This window comes from Glycine soja, chromosome 9 (assembly GCF_004193775.1).
Source record: "Glycine soja cultivar W05 chromosome 9, ASM419377v2, whole genome shotgun sequence".
NCBI lineage: Eukaryota > Viridiplantae > Streptophyta > Magnoliopsida > Fabales > Fabaceae > Glycine > Glycine soja.
In genome coordinates, this window is record NC_041010.1 from 38,747,915 (window position 1) to 38,768,309 (window position 20,395).

A 20,395-nucleotide genomic window follows, 5' to 3' on the forward strand; every position below is an offset into this window, starting at 1 on the left:
AAGATAAAATGGGAAATAAAATTGTATGTCTCCTTGGCAATTTATCAATATCTATGGGGCCATGGATGGGGCATGCACATGTACCTCTATCACTATGCACCATGGTGCTCTGTTCATTTGTTCCCTTTTTCAACCATGCCAAAAGTTTAAAATGTGAAAGTGGAATTTATGTATTTTTTTTTTTTTATCCCTAAGTCACTAAGTCATATATTAATCATACTTGTGACTTGTGATTTTCATTGATTCATTTTTTTTTTTAAGTTAAATACAAATTTTTTAAATTTCTGAATACAAGATTTTACACCACTATACCAAAGACGAACCCGACATAAGAACTAGAACTAAGGGAAAAATATAACTTATATGATTATGTAATAAAAAAATTAACTATTTATTTTATAAAAAAAAACTCCAAATTTATTAAAGTAAATTTTGACAAATGTTTGATATGATTTAATATTTTAGTTTGTTTTTCAGAGTTTATATAATGATGTTTAGTTTCATGAATTTGAAATTATACTCTGCACCCAAAGTTAAAATTAAATTGGAGCTAGCAATAACAACAAAAAAAATAATGAGATAAGAGAAAAAAATAATTATTAGTATGTCTTAAAATTAAATTTATCAATTTCTTATTTATTGTAATTATAAATAAAATTTAATTTTTAAATCAATTATAACAAAATAAATATAAAAGAAAGATAATAAGGTCATTTGGTTAGAAATGTAAACGTTTATAACCTTTAAAACAAAGATAATACAATATAAAAAGAAAAGATAATAACAAATGAAATAATAACATCAAATATTTTGTTTTAAAAAAGGAAAAGTATAATTATTTCAATGATGAATACTATAAAAGAAAAAATAGTATCTTTAAAAATATAGTATATTTGTCTAAAAAGAAGAAATAATGTTATTATTTTTGTAATGAATACTATAAAAAGGAAAGAAATATAATAAAATAGATAACTAATACTTAAATATTACTCCCTTAGTTTCTAATTATAAGATCATTTTTTTTAAAAAAATTATAAAAAGATTTTCTAATTTCTAAATGCATTAGTTATTATTTTTCTTACATATCATTATTTAATTATTTTTTCTCTAAACATTCATGAGAAACAATTAAATGAATAAAGAGATAAGAAAAAGAGTAATTTTAAATGATAATATAAATAATTAACAAATTTAATGTAATTAACTAAACTAATTACTTTTAAGGACAAAAAGAATATTATTTTTATAATCAAAATATTTAAATAAAAAAATTGATTTAATATTAAAATATTATATTATATATTATAAATAAATAAATAAACAGAAGGGGGACCCCTCCCTTACACGTACGTCCGCCCTCCCCTTTGCACGAGTCCTATGGGTTAATGGAATTTATGAATCACACATTTTTTACATAAACTTTTTTATCACTCAATATTAATTTGTTATTTGTTAATTTTTATTAGTGGGAGATATTTAAACCAACAAAATCTCCTTTGGTCCTTCTCCCTTCAATTATCCTCTTTCTTCTTCATCTTTTGTCAACTTTAATCCTCATTTTCTTACATCTTCACCTTCATTGTTATTAAAATCATCTTTTTTTCTTTCAAATTGATAACATATTAAAGGTTAGTAAACTAATATATTATCATTATTAATATGGATGGAACAACATCTTACACCTGCACCTCAATTACCATTAAAAGCTTCACCTCTGTTTTTAAATTTGGCATTAACAGCAGATAACAATAGATATTATATATAAAGTTAATGTACCAACTTTAGAGAAAATATACAAAGAACTATTGCAATTATTGGAAATATTTAGCATGGTTTTAAAAGTTTAGTGCTACATTATATATAAAAGGACTTTGTTTATATAAAAGTTAAGAGGTTTGTGTAATTCAACCTTGGAGAGTGTCTAGAGAAAAAAAAAAAGATTTTGTTGTTAAAGTAGCTGCACAAACTATAATATTAATCTCTTCCACTTTTTAAAAAAAAAATTGTAAAATGGATATCATCAAACATGTGAAATTTACGTATTGATTTGAAAGCTTTGTTGTCAAGTTGAACCCAAGACATGTTAAATATGTTATTATTAAATTTCATATTGGTTTTTTTTCCTGAATTTTTGTTAATTTTATATTATATGTGATTTTTTGTTTGTTGTAATTTATATTCTTCTACTCATTTTTTATTCTAAATCTCTGTTGATTTTATATTTATATGTGTTTTTTCCATTATTTATATTCTTCTACACATTTTAATTATGGTTCTCAAATTTTGTCCAATTAGGAACAAATAAGCTTTTCTACCAATTTCTTGGATTGGTATGGAGACGACCTAAAAAATGAAGTTGTTAATTTAAATAACTCATACGAAAATACAAGGAAGATGAAAATTGGTATTCGACACACTCAATTTGTTATCACTAAAGATGACAACATCTTCGCATCTTTTTATTACTTGATAGGCAATCGATTGTGATGTTTTATTACTTGGGAGAAAATGATTTTCATACTAGGATATCTGATATGAAATTATTTATCTCTTTGGATTTCTAGAAGTTTTGCCACCTGTGAACAATTTTATGGAGGACCTCTAGCGAACACTTAAGCTAGATTTGGTTCCTAGAGAGGTATTGATTTCTTTTTTTTATATACTCTACTTTTTTTTTTGTTCCTCCAATTAGGTTTATTCAATGTCTTTCATTAATATTTTTATTAGGAAATGTTATGTCTGGGTATATTTTTCTCTCATTTTTTTTGTCAAAAATTGACCTTGATGACACACAATTGAAGGATTCCGAATTATTTTTTTTTTATAGAAGTTGAAGTCATAAAAACATTTGATATCAACGTTTACTTTTCTGGAGCTTTGGCAAAAAAATTATGGATTTTACAAGCTTAATGGAAACATAAAGTCCATGTCTATTATATTGGACAAAACAAGTTCGAAATGAGCCTTCATGACCAACAAGGTATTGAAATTCAATATTTCATGCCCATGATGGATCTAACTCTCAATTCAAAATTAAATTTCATATTCAGTATCTGTGATGGATTTTGACTCTCATTCTTAAAGTGGGTGTGATGATATATATTTTGCAAGTGAACATAGTAAGGAAATTTGGGTAGGTTATTGATATATATTTTGTTAGATGTTAAAAGACATATTTAAAGTTATTTTTACATTTCAATTTATTTTAAATAATTTTCAGGCATATTTAGAGTTATATAATTTTTTAATTATAATTAATTCAACAATTTTATTAGTAGAAATTTATATTTATGATTTTATATAGTTATTAAAGATATTAAATTTAAATATATGAACTTGTCGCTATACTAAGGGATATATATTCAAATCACTAACTACACACACGATATTCTCCCACTCCTAAGTTACTAATTATAATTTTTGTAAAACAAAAAAAAATATCATTTAAACATACAGATCATACAAATACAAAGGTTAAGGATATTCATATTCAAATCTTCTCCATAAATATACAAAAATGTTTATTCGTTGGTTAAAACATAAAATCTCAAACTTTTACTGTGATTAATATTAATAATTATTACTATTATTGATTATTTATATACTATGTTAAATTTTATGATTAAATTGCCTAAAAAAATTATTTAAGAGGACAGGTAATATGTACAATTATTATTATTACTATTGTATTGTTGTTGTTTGTAACTTGCGAAACCTTTTTAGTAACACTTTAGTCCTTGTAAAATGAGTAGCATATTATCAAATAAAACAATATTTAGATTTATTTTTCTTTTGACTTTTAATTTCTCCAAAGCTTTTTTAATTTTCTATCACATTGTTAAACTTTTTAATTTAATACCTAGGGAAAAAATTGAAAATTGAAAACAACATTTTTCTATACTCTTTTAAATCAATTTTATACCAAATTTTAATTACTAAGTCATAACTAATTATGTTAAACTTTTTTAATTCCCAAAGGCAAAATTGAAAATAACATTTTTTATACTCTTTTAAATCAATCTTACACAAAATTATAATAACATTTCTTAACTAACACAAAAATGAAAAGTCTATATATTTTTTAATTTAAACATTAGTTGATTTTTTTATAAAAAAAATACTGACTTCAGTATCCAATCTTTAAAATTGTGTCATTTTTTTTTTCATATTCACCGTAAGTTTTGTAGTGATTTTATTAATGGCCAAAATTTGTTATGATCATTAAATTTTATTAAATCTTTACATTCATAATATGTATCTTTGCTTGCAATAATTAAATAAAATTAATCATGTGTAGGAGATGTGATATAAATCATTAGCGAGAAAATATTTCTTCCAACATGCTACAAAATTTAAGTATGGCAAAAAAATGTTAGCCACACTTTCATAGATCAGTTAATTATGCTTGGTGTGCAGAAAAAGATGAGTGAAAGCATCAAACACAACCAAACCAATGGATGTTGCACACTTAGGATTTATGGTATGTGCTTTCTTTCATGTTGTCATTACTGTCGCGGGAAGAAAACATAAATTTAAGTTTGGATATTTTTTTTTTTCAAATTATAGTAAAATAAATAGACCTCGTGATGTTCACATCCCTTAATTCTTTAATATAATTACTACTTTAAGTTTATCTAATTATCAATTGAAATTTAAAGTAGAAATATCAGTTATATCATTAAGGTACATTGATCAAACATTGATCAATCTCTTAAACTGTGTAATGGTACTAGATTTATCATTACAAAAATAAATAAATATGTTCTTAAAGAAAAAGTTATATCCAAAAGTAAATTTTTAATCACTTTATTCAATAATACTTAACCATTTTTTTTAGAACATACAATTTAATTAAATAATTAAATTTAATATTAAAAAACTCTTATCCCTTATATCACACGGTAACTTAACTAGTTTTTTCGATAAAGAAAGAAAAAAATGTATTAATTGTTTTTTCTGTATTTATTCTACATTAACATGTTTATATGGCCATATCTATATTATAAAGGCATAAAGTCATACCTCAAGCTTTACGTGTGTTATAAATAAATTAGAGAGCTTTTCAAGCAAATTGATTATACTTCCCGATCCATTAAATCGTAGATGGCTTCTCAGTTCTAGCTCACTGACTTGATTAAAAGTATTTATTTTTTAATAAATGAAATCAAAGTATATAATAAAAAAGAATCAATCAGGATTCAGGAGAAGACCTTATCTCACGCAAGACACAATCATTATAGTCTTATAGACTGATACTTCATATAGAAACATGAAAGATAAAAAGGGTTTGCTTATAATTTATAAGAATATCTTTTGTCCACCGGTGCATCAAAAAACTAAAATTCTGAATATATTATAGCCTATATTACGTATCTAAAACAATGATCGCGCAAGATTGCAGAGTAAAGATGCTTTTGAAAATTATATTTCAGTCTCTCTTTATTCCCCAGCCCCCACCATCAGCTCACAACCAATCCCTTTGCAAATCTCAATTTCTTTGTATCTATACATCTCACTATGAAGTGGATTTAGTTTTCACCCAATGTTTCTTTGGTTTGAAGGATGTGAAGCACTTTCGAACTCTCACACTAACACAATTGATGGGCTAGATTTGAGTATTTTGATTACTAAGACCAATAGATCGAGAGCATTTTGATCAACAAGGGCTTCTAACAAAGTATTATATTATCACTCTATCAGGGATACGGATTAATTTTCAAATAAAAATAATAAGTGTGTGCTTGTTTTAGCTTTCAATCACTTTCCAATACAGTTGAACGTGAATGAAACAAATGGTTTGATTGACAATTATCATAGCTTTAAACCAAAAAATAAACACAACTTAAGTAACTGGGTCTTTTAAATATATTGGTAGGAGACATTCGCATATTAGAACAGTTTAATTCCGAAGATAGAAAGTATCTCATCTAATCACATGTTTTTTTCTAAAAAAAATTATCATGAAATTAGTTTAGTTCTACATTTATTGCATTCAATTTAGGGATATATAATTGCGTTGAGATGAGTTTATTTGTATCTCTACTACCAAAATTTAGATTGAATCATTTATTTGAAAGTGAACCTAGCTAACACAACTATGACTTGGTAACAGATAAAACTAGATCAGCCTGACTTGCTGACATAAGATATCAATCTTAACAATATGAAGATGCTTCTATATCTTCCTAACAATTTGATGTGAAAATGGTTACTTATGCACGATCAAAACATCATACCAGCTGAGTTATAATTAACTATTTACTTTATTTTAAAAAAATATAATATCATAAGGCTCCACAATAATAATGTTCACCGAAATTTAACCAAGAAAAGTCTAACGATAAAATTTGAATTCAAAACTTATATTATATATAAAACAGATTGATCTTATCATTACAGTTTACACAAGTCGACAACTATCGTTGTCAGCGTCGACTTTGTTTGAACAAATGGACCAGTTTTTCGGGCAAAGAACAGTCACGAGGTTTGTCATTTTGTAATAATTGAAGGGTAAATTCGTCATGTAGCGGGGGTAGTGGTATCTATGTTTCAGTTTCACCTCCGCCACTACAAAACTATACTTGCCGTTAAATGTCGGTGAACGGCGTCGTGGTCCTCGTCTCTTCCATGCAACTTTATTTCCTACACTAGAAAGTTATCAAAATAAATAATAAAATCTTTAGATTAGAAAAATGTTGCCAGATGCCAAGTCTTAGCAAAAGTGCTAGTTTATTGAAGGATTTTTTCATTCTTTATCTAATAACAAATCATTATTGCGATAAGTTTTTGTTCGTTTAGAATTATAGAAAGAGCAAAAAATAAATTTTAAAACAAATCATTCCACCGTTTCACAAAGTTCAAGAAGAAAGAAACCCAAAAAACGTATATGGAGCCCACTATTTTTATAATCCATCAATTTTGAACACAACGAAGAGAAAGTTGCTTTTATAGTTTATTTTATTAAAAATATTTATTCCTTTTGTTTTTTTACACAATTAAATAAGATGAAAGAAAAATTTTATCTTTTCTTTTCCCTACTAAACAACTTTAAAGTCACATCTCTTTCTGCTCATTTTCTTTCCTTATTTATTTATTTTCCTATACTAAATAAAGCATAAAAATTATACTGATGCTAATTTTTAATTGATGATAATGTAAATTATTTATACTAAGGACTCGTAGAAATAAAATTATGTTGAATAATTTAATTCTTTTTATTATACGTCGAAAAAATGATAACAAAAATATGATTACACAACTTCAGTAAAATAAACATGTTAACACATATATCTATATTTTTAAGAATATTATTTAGTTGTATATGCATGTACTTTTTTTTATTGAAGAAAAGTTGTATATGTGCTAGTACATGCCTTTATCTTCTAATTTGATTCTTTATTTAATTAGCTAATTATTTATATACTTGTTAGTCAAGACTCGTCACTCAAATGAGTCCATCCTTTGATGGAAATAAAGAATAAGGGAATATAATATGAGACATGTTTATCACAACGCTTAGTATGATGTTTTTCTTTTCAATACTCAATTAAAGGTAGAATTTGGTTTACGGATACAAAACAACAAAATATGAAGTGGTTTATTTTATTTTAAAATATAGTTTTTTAAAATTTTAATTTCATGTTATTTTTTATTTTTAAATGTATCAAATATAAAAAAAAAATTCACATGTATAAGATACAGGGGAAATGTACTATTTTTCATATAATACTTCTCTATTTCACTCCTATTTATATATGAGAATAATAGTGTTTTCTTTTTACATGGAGTATTGATTGCATTTCTTTTTTTTTTTCTTATTTCTTTTCCATTTCTCTCAAATCAAATACCCATCCAATTCATTCTATCTCTCACTTATTTTCATTCATTCTATTTTTTTTAGTTCTTATTTTCATCCACCTTATTACCCTTCTCTTCTCCTAAAATAGATCCCTTAAACTTGCCACTTGCTAGCTAGGTAATGTGATCACGTAACCCAAATTTGATGAAAGAGACTAAAAACAATGAGGAATATAGTTGTTGAGGAACAAGATTTTAGTCTCTTTCATCAAAATTTAGTCTCTTTAATAGATCTCTCAAACTTGCCACTTGCCGGTACCCTTAAAAGCAGATGGTGACTCATAAAGCCCACATCCCCACGAGGTGATGAAAATAACACAAAATATCTTCTCAACCTCATTGCCTCTTTGTGAGGATGCACATCGTATTCAACACAACTCCCCTAGTATGGTCAACAAGTTCAATAAAACCCACTCTTCTCGTCATCAAACTTTCTTCAACTTGGATACTTCAAACCTGATTGATAGCTTCAATATATGTTAAATTGTTTTCCAGTTATATATCCATATATAATATCCTATCCTTTCTTTTCGTTATCGTCATGAAACAGCTCTAACTAGTTCAACGATACAACTCCACAAGTAATGGCATCAATTTGAAATTTTGGCTCATTCATTGCATGTTTCTATTTCTTGTTACAATAATTTATTTTTAATCATTAAACATATACATAAATAGTTTTTTTAAAGGTTTTAAGGGGCTATAATTTTTTTAACCGTGTAAAAATATCTTCAACTAACAATAGTTTATTATGTAACTGTTACCTCAAAGTAGTCATGCATGATGATAAAAAAAAAAAAAAAAATCAAAGTAGTAGCTAGCATGAAAAGTCACAGCAACCACATCACCATTAACAGTTATATTTGATGAAAGAGACTAAAAACAATGAGGAATATAGTTGTTGAGAAACAAGATTTGTCAAAAGAATTGTTAAAGAGACTAAAATTAAATTTTATAAAAATATAATGGACTAAGATGGTGAAGGAATAAAATAAAAGTAAATTTCATAAAAATAATTAAGACTAAAAATATAATGTATCTAAAAACTACATGTGGATGCCACATTAGAATTCAAGTGGTTTTATAAAAAAAAAATATTTTTAATTACCAAGCACGTGAAACAACTAACAATATTTTTAACTTATTTAATAATTGTGAGTTTAAGTATGTAATTATATTATATGAAAGTTTTATTGTATATAATAGTTTTAGTCCATTCAAACAAAATAATTTCCCATTGAAGACATATACTTTTAATGTGTTATATAATCATGCTTGAAGTTTATATGTTAAGAGTCAATGGACAAATTTAGAAGAATAAAACGTTGATTGATAATAAACATTTGTTGAAGGTTCATACAGAAAATAGTTGCAAAATGCAAATAATTAAAAATAAACGGTAAATCAACATAACACAATATTGAATAACTTAAAAAATTAATAAGATTATAATAAAATAATTTATTAGTATGAAATATTAAGATAGTAATTAAGAACTTGAAAAATAAGAACTTTATACATAAACTGAAAGCAAACAAATAAAGGGAAGTGTTTTCGTTATCGAAAAAAAATTATCCATGAATTATGGCTATAAATAATGTGCTTCCTAGAATTTTTTTTTTACATGAATTCAAATATGCATATTATTAAGGTCATGGGTCAAGGATACAAAAGGAGGCAAGGACCAATGCAATGCGGAGTTTCTTTAATCTAGCAGAATACGTATAATCATTTTAGTTAGTGAAAACAAATAATATCTTTTCCAACGTTTAACAATGAGCCCGTCTAGCTCAGTTGGTAGAGCGCAAGGCTCTTAACCTTGTGGTCGTGGGTTCGAGCCCCACGGTGGGCGTTTTGTTTTTCATAGTTATTTTATTATACTTACTTTAATTAGCTGCGAGAAACGATTTAGTTAACATCTGGTTTTTGACTTATTATTTTGTCCACTAATGACCCAAAGTGGGTTCCAACGGCCCAAAATTCTAGAGTAAAATATTCTTACTTAACTTTAGACACAAGTTCAGATTTTCTTAACGCCATTTAAATTTTGAAGTAAGAAAAAAAAACTGGATTTATATTTAATAAAAACTTACAAAAATAAAAATTAATTGAAAGTTGAAAAGTTATCTTATTAAATTCTAGTTAACAAGTGTAAAATGACATAAGAGAAATAAAATCATGATTTAGTTAAAAAAGATAATAAAAAAATTTCATAAATATATTAAGGATAAAAGGAAAGAAAATCTAAAATGCTAAAATTAATGTCTTAACAAATGTTACTTTAAGTAGTATTTCAAGAAGAAACATTAGAAATTATATTCAGCAAAATAAGGTGAAGAAGTGACCGAAGCTAAAAAGCTAATTTATTAAAATATAAGTGTAACCGTTTAAGTAACTAAAAAAATATAAAATGACACAAAAATAATAAAATTATGATTTATTTAAAAAGATAATAAGAAAAATGAATAAAAATATTCACAATAAAGAGAAAAAATATAAGACCAAGTAAACATAATCTAACAAATTACTAAAAAATTATTTAACAAAAATTTAAACAAGTTCTTCATCTAATAAAAAAAAGTAAAAATTAACTTAAATGATTGAACATAATCACGAAGAGAAGAAAAATGAACCCCTAAAATGACGCTGACTATACATATTTATTTGTGAAAACTTGATGAGTATATATATGGGCACATGAGTATCATTCCACACCAAACCTTTGAGAACAAAAGTATATAAAATAATTTTAAGGATATGATAACTAAAATTCAAGCTTCGGACTAACAATTTTTTTTTTATAATTAGTTTATTCAAGGTTTGGACTCACCAACAAAAAATTATCTATTATTAGTTTTTTCCAAGTAAAAAAGGTCACATGTATTAAAAAAACATGATATAAAACTTTTTTTTCATTTAAAGTAAAAAAAATGCCTCTTTCAAAATATATTCTTTGTTGAACTAAATTATTATACCTTAAAAGCAAGACAAAAAAACTTAAGTGAACAACATATATCATAAAATCAATAAGCACGTGAATGGTAATAAGCTAAACTATTTTTTTTGGTCTTTTTAACTTTTAATTGATTTAATTTAATCTTTTACTAATACAAAATTTATTTTGGTTCATTAATTTTCAAAACCATGTCAATAGTCCTTTTCGACTAATTGACATGACAATATTTGCGAAATTAGACATGCCACTTTCACTTGGGGCAAAAATTCTTTCTCTTGTTTATAAGTGACTCAATTTATTGCACCATTTGCCCTTTTTTCACACTGTGCCTTTTAAATTTTAATCAATGTTTTTCTTTTTGAGAATGAATTTTAATCAATGTTGTTAAACTAGATTTTAATCAGTGTTCCATTCTTTTATCCTTACCTAGTAGGGTAAGACTTTTGCCAAAAAAAAAAAAATAGTAGGATAAGATCATAAGACTTGTGTTGTTAAACTAGATTCAAACTTCAAGCTGATCCAGCCTCTGAGTATTAAAACCAATGTATAATTGTAGTTTAATTTTGTTTTTTACCAGTAGCTTAATTTTGTTTAAAATAATTACCAGCTCTCAAGTTTAATTCTCATGTCCTTAAAAAAATGTTTAATTCTATGCATAAAATTTATAGTTAACATTTAACAAAATCAATGCAAGTCATTAAACTGGTGGTATCGGTTCATTTGTTTAACCAAACCTTGCTTTGACTTTTGTTCTTAATTATCATAAAGAACAACGCCTTGTTGATAGTGTTATCTATGGACCTAGGACTTGCTTCCAACAATGATATTTTCACGTCATAATATTTCTACACATTATCCTTACTCCTCTTTATACAAATAAAAAAGGGATATAAAGGTAGGTGTAAAAAAATTATGGCACGATGGGAACATTACTCTTTTCACCTTCAACAGGTGAAAGTATTAACTGCTTTTTGAATTGTTTTCTTTTATCACTACAAAAATTTTCCCGTTTGCTGAGTTATAATTTCTTCATGCCGAACTAGTGACAAGTCATTGTCCTTGGAATATTTCAGCTAGCAACAACCTCACCACATTAAGTGTAGACAACAGAAAAATCCAGTGTTCTAGTGAGGAAGTTGAAGTTCCATAATGCATAATTTGCCCGTGAAGCACATAACTGTCTCATGAAAAATGCCACCCTAATAAGTGAACACTGAACACTACTTCCAAATGTTGTCCCTCGAAAACAATCCACTAGTCCCAATTATGGTGGTCCACCAAAACAAAAAATGTGACAAATATCAAACACCTCATCCTATTGCAATTAGTGGGCGTATCAAATGAGATGAGTGTTTGCATGAGGCAGGAGGAGAAAATCTAATCCATATAACCATACATGCATAGTTAGAAGTAAACTGCAAAATCATGTAATTTTGTGATCATTAAATAATTTGTAATCCTAATTATTCATGTATGATTGTGTGGTCATGATTTACTCTCCTCTTATATACCCTCTCATTATAAACACTCTTCTCACTTGATACACATCCTAGAATTAATAACTGAGAAGGATTACATTCCTAAGCAAAACCATAAAGATTCAAATCTACAAAATGTTAAGTTTGAGATCCTCTTTTGGCTCAGGTTATAGCTATGAGGATAACATTGTAAAATGCATGGGCAGTAGTAACAAACAAAGCAATAACAAAGAAAGAGAGATGGGCGGTAGGAGGTTGGTTGATGAAGAGTGATCAGAGATTTCTGATGAATCCACAGCAAGAGGCATTCCGTCACTATTTAGAGAGCAGGATTGAGGGTAAGAGCCATCAGTGTTTAACATCAAAGCGCGGAGAACCGCAGAAACCGTGTGCATATAAGCTGTCCTATTTTTAGCCAGAAGCCATGTCAAGCCCATAAGCTCACAATCTTTGTTGTGGATCTTGGTGGTCCTGTCTTCTGCTTTGCTTGAATTTGAAGTCTTCTTGTTAAGCTGCGTACAAGTAATATTTCAATGAGAATATCAAAAGAGGTTGCATATGATACGAGTGATTACACAAGGGGGTTTGGTGCATCAAAGCTTCTTAAATAGTAGTATCTTGGTTGGTGTAACATCCACGCATAGATAAATGGTTTCAGATGCACATCAAGGCTAATACACTACCTAATCAAGGTTTTTAATAACTGTGGCAATATGCAACTATTAAATTATTTTTAATGAAGCAGCAAATCCTGAATAATATGTTTAAAAGCAACAAAAAAAAAACAGTTGTGACACCTCGCTTAAGACTTCAGATGATAATTTAAGATTCTGAAACAATTGCAAGAGCGACAAGGGACAACATTTTTGCAAACTGCTAATTATAAAATCAGAAACAACAAGAATGACAAATCCAAAAGAAGCCACAAATGATGTTGTCATCTTAATCCTCAAAACTGTATGTTACACATCAATGCAAATGAGAGAAAGAAAAAGAATAAAATTAAAATTCTCTGTTAAGGAACCATCATTTAAGACTGGGATAGGCTAATAATAATAACAGTCAATTTGACAAATAGTATGGGGTCTTTTAAGTTTTAACAATTAGCAAAATGACAATATCTGTCATAATAAGACCATATTATTTGAGTCGTTTTCATACTTAATCCAAAATAGAATAAGCAAAAAGGACTGTTTCTATGTTCTAACTAAACTGTCCTCTTAATACCATGAATCCAAAACTACAACTTAATTTGAAGTACCAAGATAGCGACATTGCACTTGCTTAATATTTATATTAAGTTTGTGTAATAACTTCAAAACATTATTAGAGTTAATACTGTTTTCCTCCCTAAATTCTCACATGGAAAAGAAAAGAAAAAAAGGTTAATGTGCTACAAAAGTGTACCACTAAATCACTAATCCAGTCCACTATTGGTTCTGTTCTATCCATGTTCGTGAACCACACAAGCTCCAATGGCGCGTGAGGAATTGTGCAAAAGCTTAGAAAGCAACCAACATCACAAGTAAACAAAAGCAAGACACAACTTTACCAAGTACCAAGCATGAGTGAAGAAGTCAAGAAGATGAAGATGAAACCCAAACCATCTTGATCTTCTTCAATTTTTCAACAAGATCCATCAAATTCCAAGTCACAATAATGAACTAAGCAAAATGGCACCAAAACATGAAAACACGCCCTAGACAAAAAAGATAGTCTTTTTTTAATATATATAGAAAAATAAGGAAAACTCACCCAATAGAGGGTATTTAGGCACTTAGAGCAGCCTCCAAGACCTGGTAAGCCATTAGCATCTGTGGTGCTACTTAAGCAATTCTTCTCCAACCTTGTCACACTTGCATCCCCAACAAGTTCCCCACTTTGGCCAACAGAAAATGAATCAGGACATGTCAAGTGGTGCAGCCTAATGCCACAGAAGCAATACACGACATCACAAGTCTCATTAGGCTTTGTCAGCTCAACACCCCTCAGTTCCAAGGCCTTTCCCAGCTCATTCACACATGTTTCTGAGTCATCTGGGAGCAAAGGCATAATCATGTCATATGCTGATGTGGCATGGCCATCATGACCATGACCATTATTGCTATGGCTATGGCTATGACCTGCCATGCTGCCTAGTGCAGTGGCAGAATATGCAGAATACAGCCATGCTGCAAGCACTGGACAGCACCTGCTGTGGTGGAGCTCCATGTCAGCACCACTTTTGGCACCACCACATGCACTCTTGATCCCATCAAAGAGTTCATCTGAGAGGGTGAGAGGGCACCCTGAGACTTCAGATTGTTCAGGGAATGCAGGGATTGTTGTTGCAGGTTTGGATGGGGTTAGCAAAATGGGGTTAAGGGTTGTTGTTGTTTCTGAGTCAGGGAGGCACAAGTAGCAAGGGAAGAAGAGGAAAAGGGTCTTCAGGAAAAGTGTCAATGACATGGTGTTAAACTTGAGAGATTGAAAGGAGAAGGGAATGGAAGAAGAAAGGTTATGTCTTGTTTCTCTCACCAAAAAAAGAAGAGGATGTGATGATGTTGGTGTAGGTTATATGGGTAGGAACCAAAGGGAAAGGCAAAGAAAAATAAAGGGTAAAAGATGGTGGAGGTTCTTGTGTATAATATATAATATATAAAGATTAAAAGAAAAGGAAAAAAGAGTGGTGGGTTGTGGAAAGTTTGGCAGTATGCTACCTCTTTTAGTTATAAAGTACTCACCCTCAGCTAAGTTTAGAGAAGGGTTTAGAACAATATAGTATCATGACCAAATCATTCATGGAAGAACTACATTTGATTTAGGTTGTGGTCTTGTAGCTTGTTTCAAATCATGTTATATAATCTAGAATTACTTCAGTCAGTGTTCCGGAATAGGATTTTTCAGGATTAGGTAGGAATAGTATAAAATTGGTAATCTATTAGACTCGTGACTTATTCATTGAATTCAATTCAATGGAGATCGGAAGATACACGGTCTCTCAAGCTTAAATACGAGATAGAAAAAGTCTAAAATGTAAAATCAGATAACTCATTCAATTCCTTCAATCACTTAGTCCAATAGAGTTAGCATAATTTTAGAGAAATATTTAAATGAATTAAGTTTGTAAAAATAATTCAGGTCTTATTTTTTTAAAATTGAGTTTTCAAGATAAAATTTCACTTTCAATTATATTTTTAGGTAATTAAATATAACCTCAGACTAATTCTAGTCTCAAACATTTTTTAAACACTTCTGCTAGAAATGCAAACCCAAAATTAATCTTGTTAAGTTATAATTTTATGGTTATTTTCTCTAAAATTATTAGTATTTCGTTTGGTTGTTGTGTGATGTTTGGATTTGAGAGTACGAAGATCAGTAAGTAAAATGTATTTAATACATGGCATCGTGAGTGCAGATCCGGTTAGAGTTTTCACATTTTTGGGAGGGTTCTTATTCAATGAGTAACGCAGAAGTGCCCATATCTTAATTGTTTCCACCAGCAGTTGTTGCAACCTTTATTCTTCTCTTACTCTTCGGCTCGTCGCTCATAAATCCTAATCATGGAAATGAATTATGTGCTATTTTCGCTTTTTAATTTCTTGTGGGGTATATATATATATATATATATATATATATATATATATATATATATATTATAAGTGAATAACTGTGATATATTTTCCAAGACTTGATTTTACTTGATCAGTTGTATTGTTATTATAAGGATAAAGTTAAATATTATATAATTTCCACATGAAGAATTTATGCTTTTATGCATCATATGAATAAATTCTATCACTAATTACATGCATCAACTAACATAAAATTATTCTAATTGACTTAATCTATGATTTTTAGTTTGGGTCCTAGACATATAATTGTTAAAAAAATTAAAATACCAAAAAACTGACGTTATGTTACAAAAGGAAAACTAAATGAAAAATATCCTACTTATAATAATTAATAAGCACATCATATGAGTTTGGATTTAAAGAGTTTGAATTTAATCTCATTCTATCCTCTTATCTCAAATTTTTATCTATAAAAAACATTTGAAGGAAATGATTTCAAAACCTAACCTAACTGAATTCTAATGCTAGGATGATATCATTGTGAGATTTATTCAATAACACTTCTATCTATATTTCACTCTATTTCTAAGTTGATTGATAGTAAAGGGATTTGCAAAAAGCAGTACACATTCCTGGTTCAAAAGCCGAAGCAGATAGTTTTTTTTAGAAGAAAAAGCAATTAGTTTTTTTTTCTTGTTTAATTAACTTGAGAATTTCAGTTTTCTTTATTCTCTTCTTTTTCCTTATGTGTCTTTCAACAAAGTTGTGGGTTCAGAAGCCTGTCAAGGCCTGTTGTAATTTTCATTTATTCGTTAAATTTTGCACAATCCATTATCTATATATAATAACTTTTGAAAAATTTTAAAATAATTATTTTAAAGTAATTTAAATAATAATCTATGATTAAATGAATTTTAATATATAGATATTAAATTCTTTTAATTTTTTTAAAAAAGACTAATAATTAATATTTTTTTGTTTAAATAGTCAGGGTTGTGACTGTTTCCTCTTTCACTTTCCTCAAACTTTCATTTTCTCTAGACAGATAATGGGACACCTCTAATCATATTTATCGAAAGTATAACAAGAAGATTCTAGTTGTGAATTTCCATATATTCTTTATAAATTTTGTAAGGTCGATCTCTTATGTTATAGTTTTTATTTGTCTTTACGGTCATTATTTGAAACATCTTATGATAATTTTTCACCCATTACTTGAAAAGGGTAAAGAAATTGTTGACCAGCGACAGACAAGAAGTTCAGAAACTCAGAGGGACTTCAAAAAATATTACTTGCTTCTAATAATCCCTCATTATATAACCTAGTATAAAATACATATAATAATTCTTTGAATTGTGTTGCATTGATACTTATAAGTCATTGCTACATTAAAATTATTGCCATATTTGTATTTGATATATTTATTCAATATTTTTAGATAAAGATAAAATATTTTAAGCATATGTAAATATGTTTAAATTTGATTTTCATTCTCTAATATTTTTATTTAATCTTGATCTTTATAAATTTTAGAAGTGTCACATGCAACTATATATATATATATATATATATAGACAGGGAAGGATCCACTTGAGCCACAATGGAGATAATTACCCCTACAAATTTTTAAAAGCCTCTTAATATAATATATAAGTATAATTATAAATTGTTCTTGGAATTCAATATAACAAATTAATTTATAATATAAGTATTTTTTTCACAAAATTTTATATATGAGTATTGTCCCGATCGATAACATAATATTTCTGGATCCGTCTAAACACATAGGAATCATTTTAAAATTCCTTAATATTTTATGCTTGATCGAGTTTTTTTTATGCATAACTGTGTCTAGAGTTCCCAAAAGCTGTAAAATATATAAGCTCTGAAACTTTATATAGGAAAGTGTTTTTGACCCAACTGCATATTTTTATGTTTTGACCCTTCTGAATGTTGTCCATGATTTTTAAATTTTTCTACTTCGAAAGGATGCAATAGTAGGCTATATGAGAATTGAAAATTTAGTGTATAATCTTTTATTCTAAGGATCTCTATGCAATAACCTAAACCTACATAGTACATAACATTCTAATTAAGGATCTTTATGCAAAAATAAATTTACCAATACATACTGTTTGTTTTCTAATTCTCTCTCTCTTGGTCATAAACAACTAGTTTTTCTTTAGCAGGCTTTGAGCTCCGAGCTGTTGGAAGAGTAGCACGCTTTGCAGTCTAAAGCTGCTAAGGAAACGAATGGTAGCAAAGCAAAAGGCTTCAGACTCTCTTTCTCATAATGAAATTTTTCTTTCATCAACCAGCTAGTGGTTATGTCATGTGAAACCCTTTACTGCATATTCAATAAAAAAAAAGGGACACCTTTTATTGCATATTGGATCAAGGTGTCGCAATTAATAGTAGATAATACACTCTTTTTTTCCCCTTCTTCTTCTTTTATATATATTTTTTTTGTGTGGGTTTATTTTTTCATGACAAAAAGCATGGGATTAAGCACTAGTATGTTATGTTTTAAACTACAATTTTAATTTTTTTCTTTTTAGGCTAAATAGTCAAATTCGTCTTTAAAAATGTAAAATATTAATAAATTGATCCCTAATAAATAAATAAATTTAATATCTAAATATGTAAAAAATGCGATAAATTAATCTTGCAAATAATGTAATGATTAGGTATGACAACGGGGCGGGTCGGGGCCGGATTTTGTTTACCCCACCCCCGCCCCCGACTCGCCATCCCCCCCTCCCCCCGCCCCTGAAATTAATGGAGGTGTATATTTACCCCATCCCCATCCCTAACGGGGTCGAGTTTTCCCCTCCCCGCTCCGCCCCCGACATTTTTATAAAATTTTATTAAAAAAATATAATTTTTCATAAAATGAAAATACATAAAATTTAATCTAATAATTTCATATTTCAATGTGTTATATATTAATTATTAGTGGGGCGGGTTTGGGGACAGGTTCGGGGCGGATATTGATAATCCCATCCCCGATCCCAAACCCAACTTTGGCTATCGGGGAAAATTCGACCCCGACCTCGGTCAACTCGGATTTTTTCCGTCAAAATCGGGGTGGGTCCCACGGGTTCGGGTTTCGTTGCCATGCCTAGTAATGATAAATAGGTTCCTAAAATTTACAACTTAATATTAAATGGGTCCATGAAAAATATAACTTATTATTAAATTAGTCCTTCAACATTATAATTTAATGATAAAATGATTTCACAAATTTAAGACAAGACTAATTTGTTACACTTTTTGCACATTTATGAACTAAAATGTTTACAAACTTCTCCACCGGTGCACCACTTGGTTGGTGGTTCACCCTAGATTTTGTTGTAATTTTAATAATTATTTCAAAAAAAATTTCTTAAAAAATATTTAATTAAATGGACAAGTTATGACATTTAAATTCAAATTTTGAAAATCAAACTTCTTATTAATGTCAATAAAAGTAGAAATTAAGAGGGGGACAATGTCGATTATACGCTCATAATTGGTGATAAAGGAAAAAAAAGTTGGTTGGAGATTTTTTTTTAAATGATTTTAAAAGGAAATGAGGTCATTTGCTTTTCTTGGCTTGCTTCTCTTTGTTTCTCTTTCCTTCTATTAAGTTTTCTCCCATTTTTACTCCTGGGTCAATTTTATTTTTTCTTTGCGAGTTTCGTAACCTTAGTTCTGCTAAGACATTCCTGTTGTATTATAGGAGGTTTGTGTAGGATGTCGTAGATAAACCTTTTAGGTTAGTGATTGTCACGCCTCAGGAAGTTCAACCACGTTCCTAATTTTCGATTTCAACAATAACAATCTAAAATGTTTATATCATGATTGAAGCAGCAAAACCTGTAAACAATGCTAACGCTTCTGACCCCACATTATCATTGAAGATATAAATAGGAAGGAGTGTTGTTGTAAGGACCAAAGCAATGTTTGTCAAGGCAAATACAATACAAGATGTTAGATTTACCCTGCAGTTACTTTTCGGTGTCCAAATATGTTCAAGGGAAATCCTGGTTTGTCGAAAGCGCACCGGATCGTCAAGTATTTAAAATTAAAATGGATGAATCCGAGTATCGAACTCAGGGAACTAATGTTAAACAGGATTAAATTCAGAAATAAGGCATTGTTGAAAGAAACATTAATGATTGATGGTTGAAAATAGAATTTAAACTAAAATCTAGGCTAAGAATAGTAAAAAGGCAAGTAAGTAAAATTGACAGCAGTAGGTAAAAGTGTTGGGTCTTTCTAACTAACAAGCTGATGTATATAAAAATGTTTCTCTAATCAATCATGCTTTTGTGTTCTATGTTGTAGCCTAAATTACTAAACCTCGATCCCTTGTTAGGTTGAATCAATCCAAGTTTCATCCTCAGATCCCTCTTGTTAGACTAGGCTTAATTTAGACAACCCTCTTAGGTTTAGACTAATTTCAACTGAGCTTCGCCCACAGATTCCTCTTGTAAGACTAGACTCAACTTAAATAGCTTACGAAAGTGTAGTCTAATTTAAACTAAGCTTCGTCCGCAGATCCCTCT

General features: G+C 28.6%; 1 protein-coding gene and 1 non-coding gene across 2 annotated transcripts; one reads left to right on the top strand and one right to left on the bottom strand.

Annotated features, from left to right (window-relative positions):
- The first annotated feature begins 9,636 nt into the window (after nt 1–9,636).
- Nucleotides 9,637–9,709, top strand: TRNAK-CUU. The gene has a single exon. It is a non-coding gene; the product is annotated as a tRNA-Lys (tRNA).
- A 2,229-nt stretch (nt 9,710–11,938) lies between these two features.
- On the bottom strand, nt 11,939–15,059 carry LOC114425909 (uncharacterized GPI-anchored protein At4g28100-like). The gene is made up of 2 exons (XM_028392887.1): nt 14,047–15,059; nt 11,939–12,803 (listed from the first exon to the last, which is right to left on the bottom strand). The coding sequence occupies exons 1-2, from the start codon at nt 14,737–14,739 to the stop codon at nt 12,465–12,467; spliced, it is 1,032 nt and encodes a 343-aa protein (XP_028248688.1). The 5' UTR covers nt 14,740–15,059; the 3' UTR covers nt 11,939–12,464.
- Nucleotides 15,060–20,395: the final 5,336 nt, after the last annotated feature.

Bases quoted from the DNA above. Each gene is read 5' to 3' on its own strand.
- LOC114425909 (XM_028392887.1), bottom strand. From the start codon at position 14,739: ATGTCATTGACACTTTTCCTGAAGACCCTTTTCCTCTTCTTCCCTTGC. The intron at 12,804-14,046 runs GTGAGTTTTCCT...ACTTGTACGCAG, and splicing joins GCCTAAATACCCTCTATTGG to CTTAACAAGAAGACTTCAAA.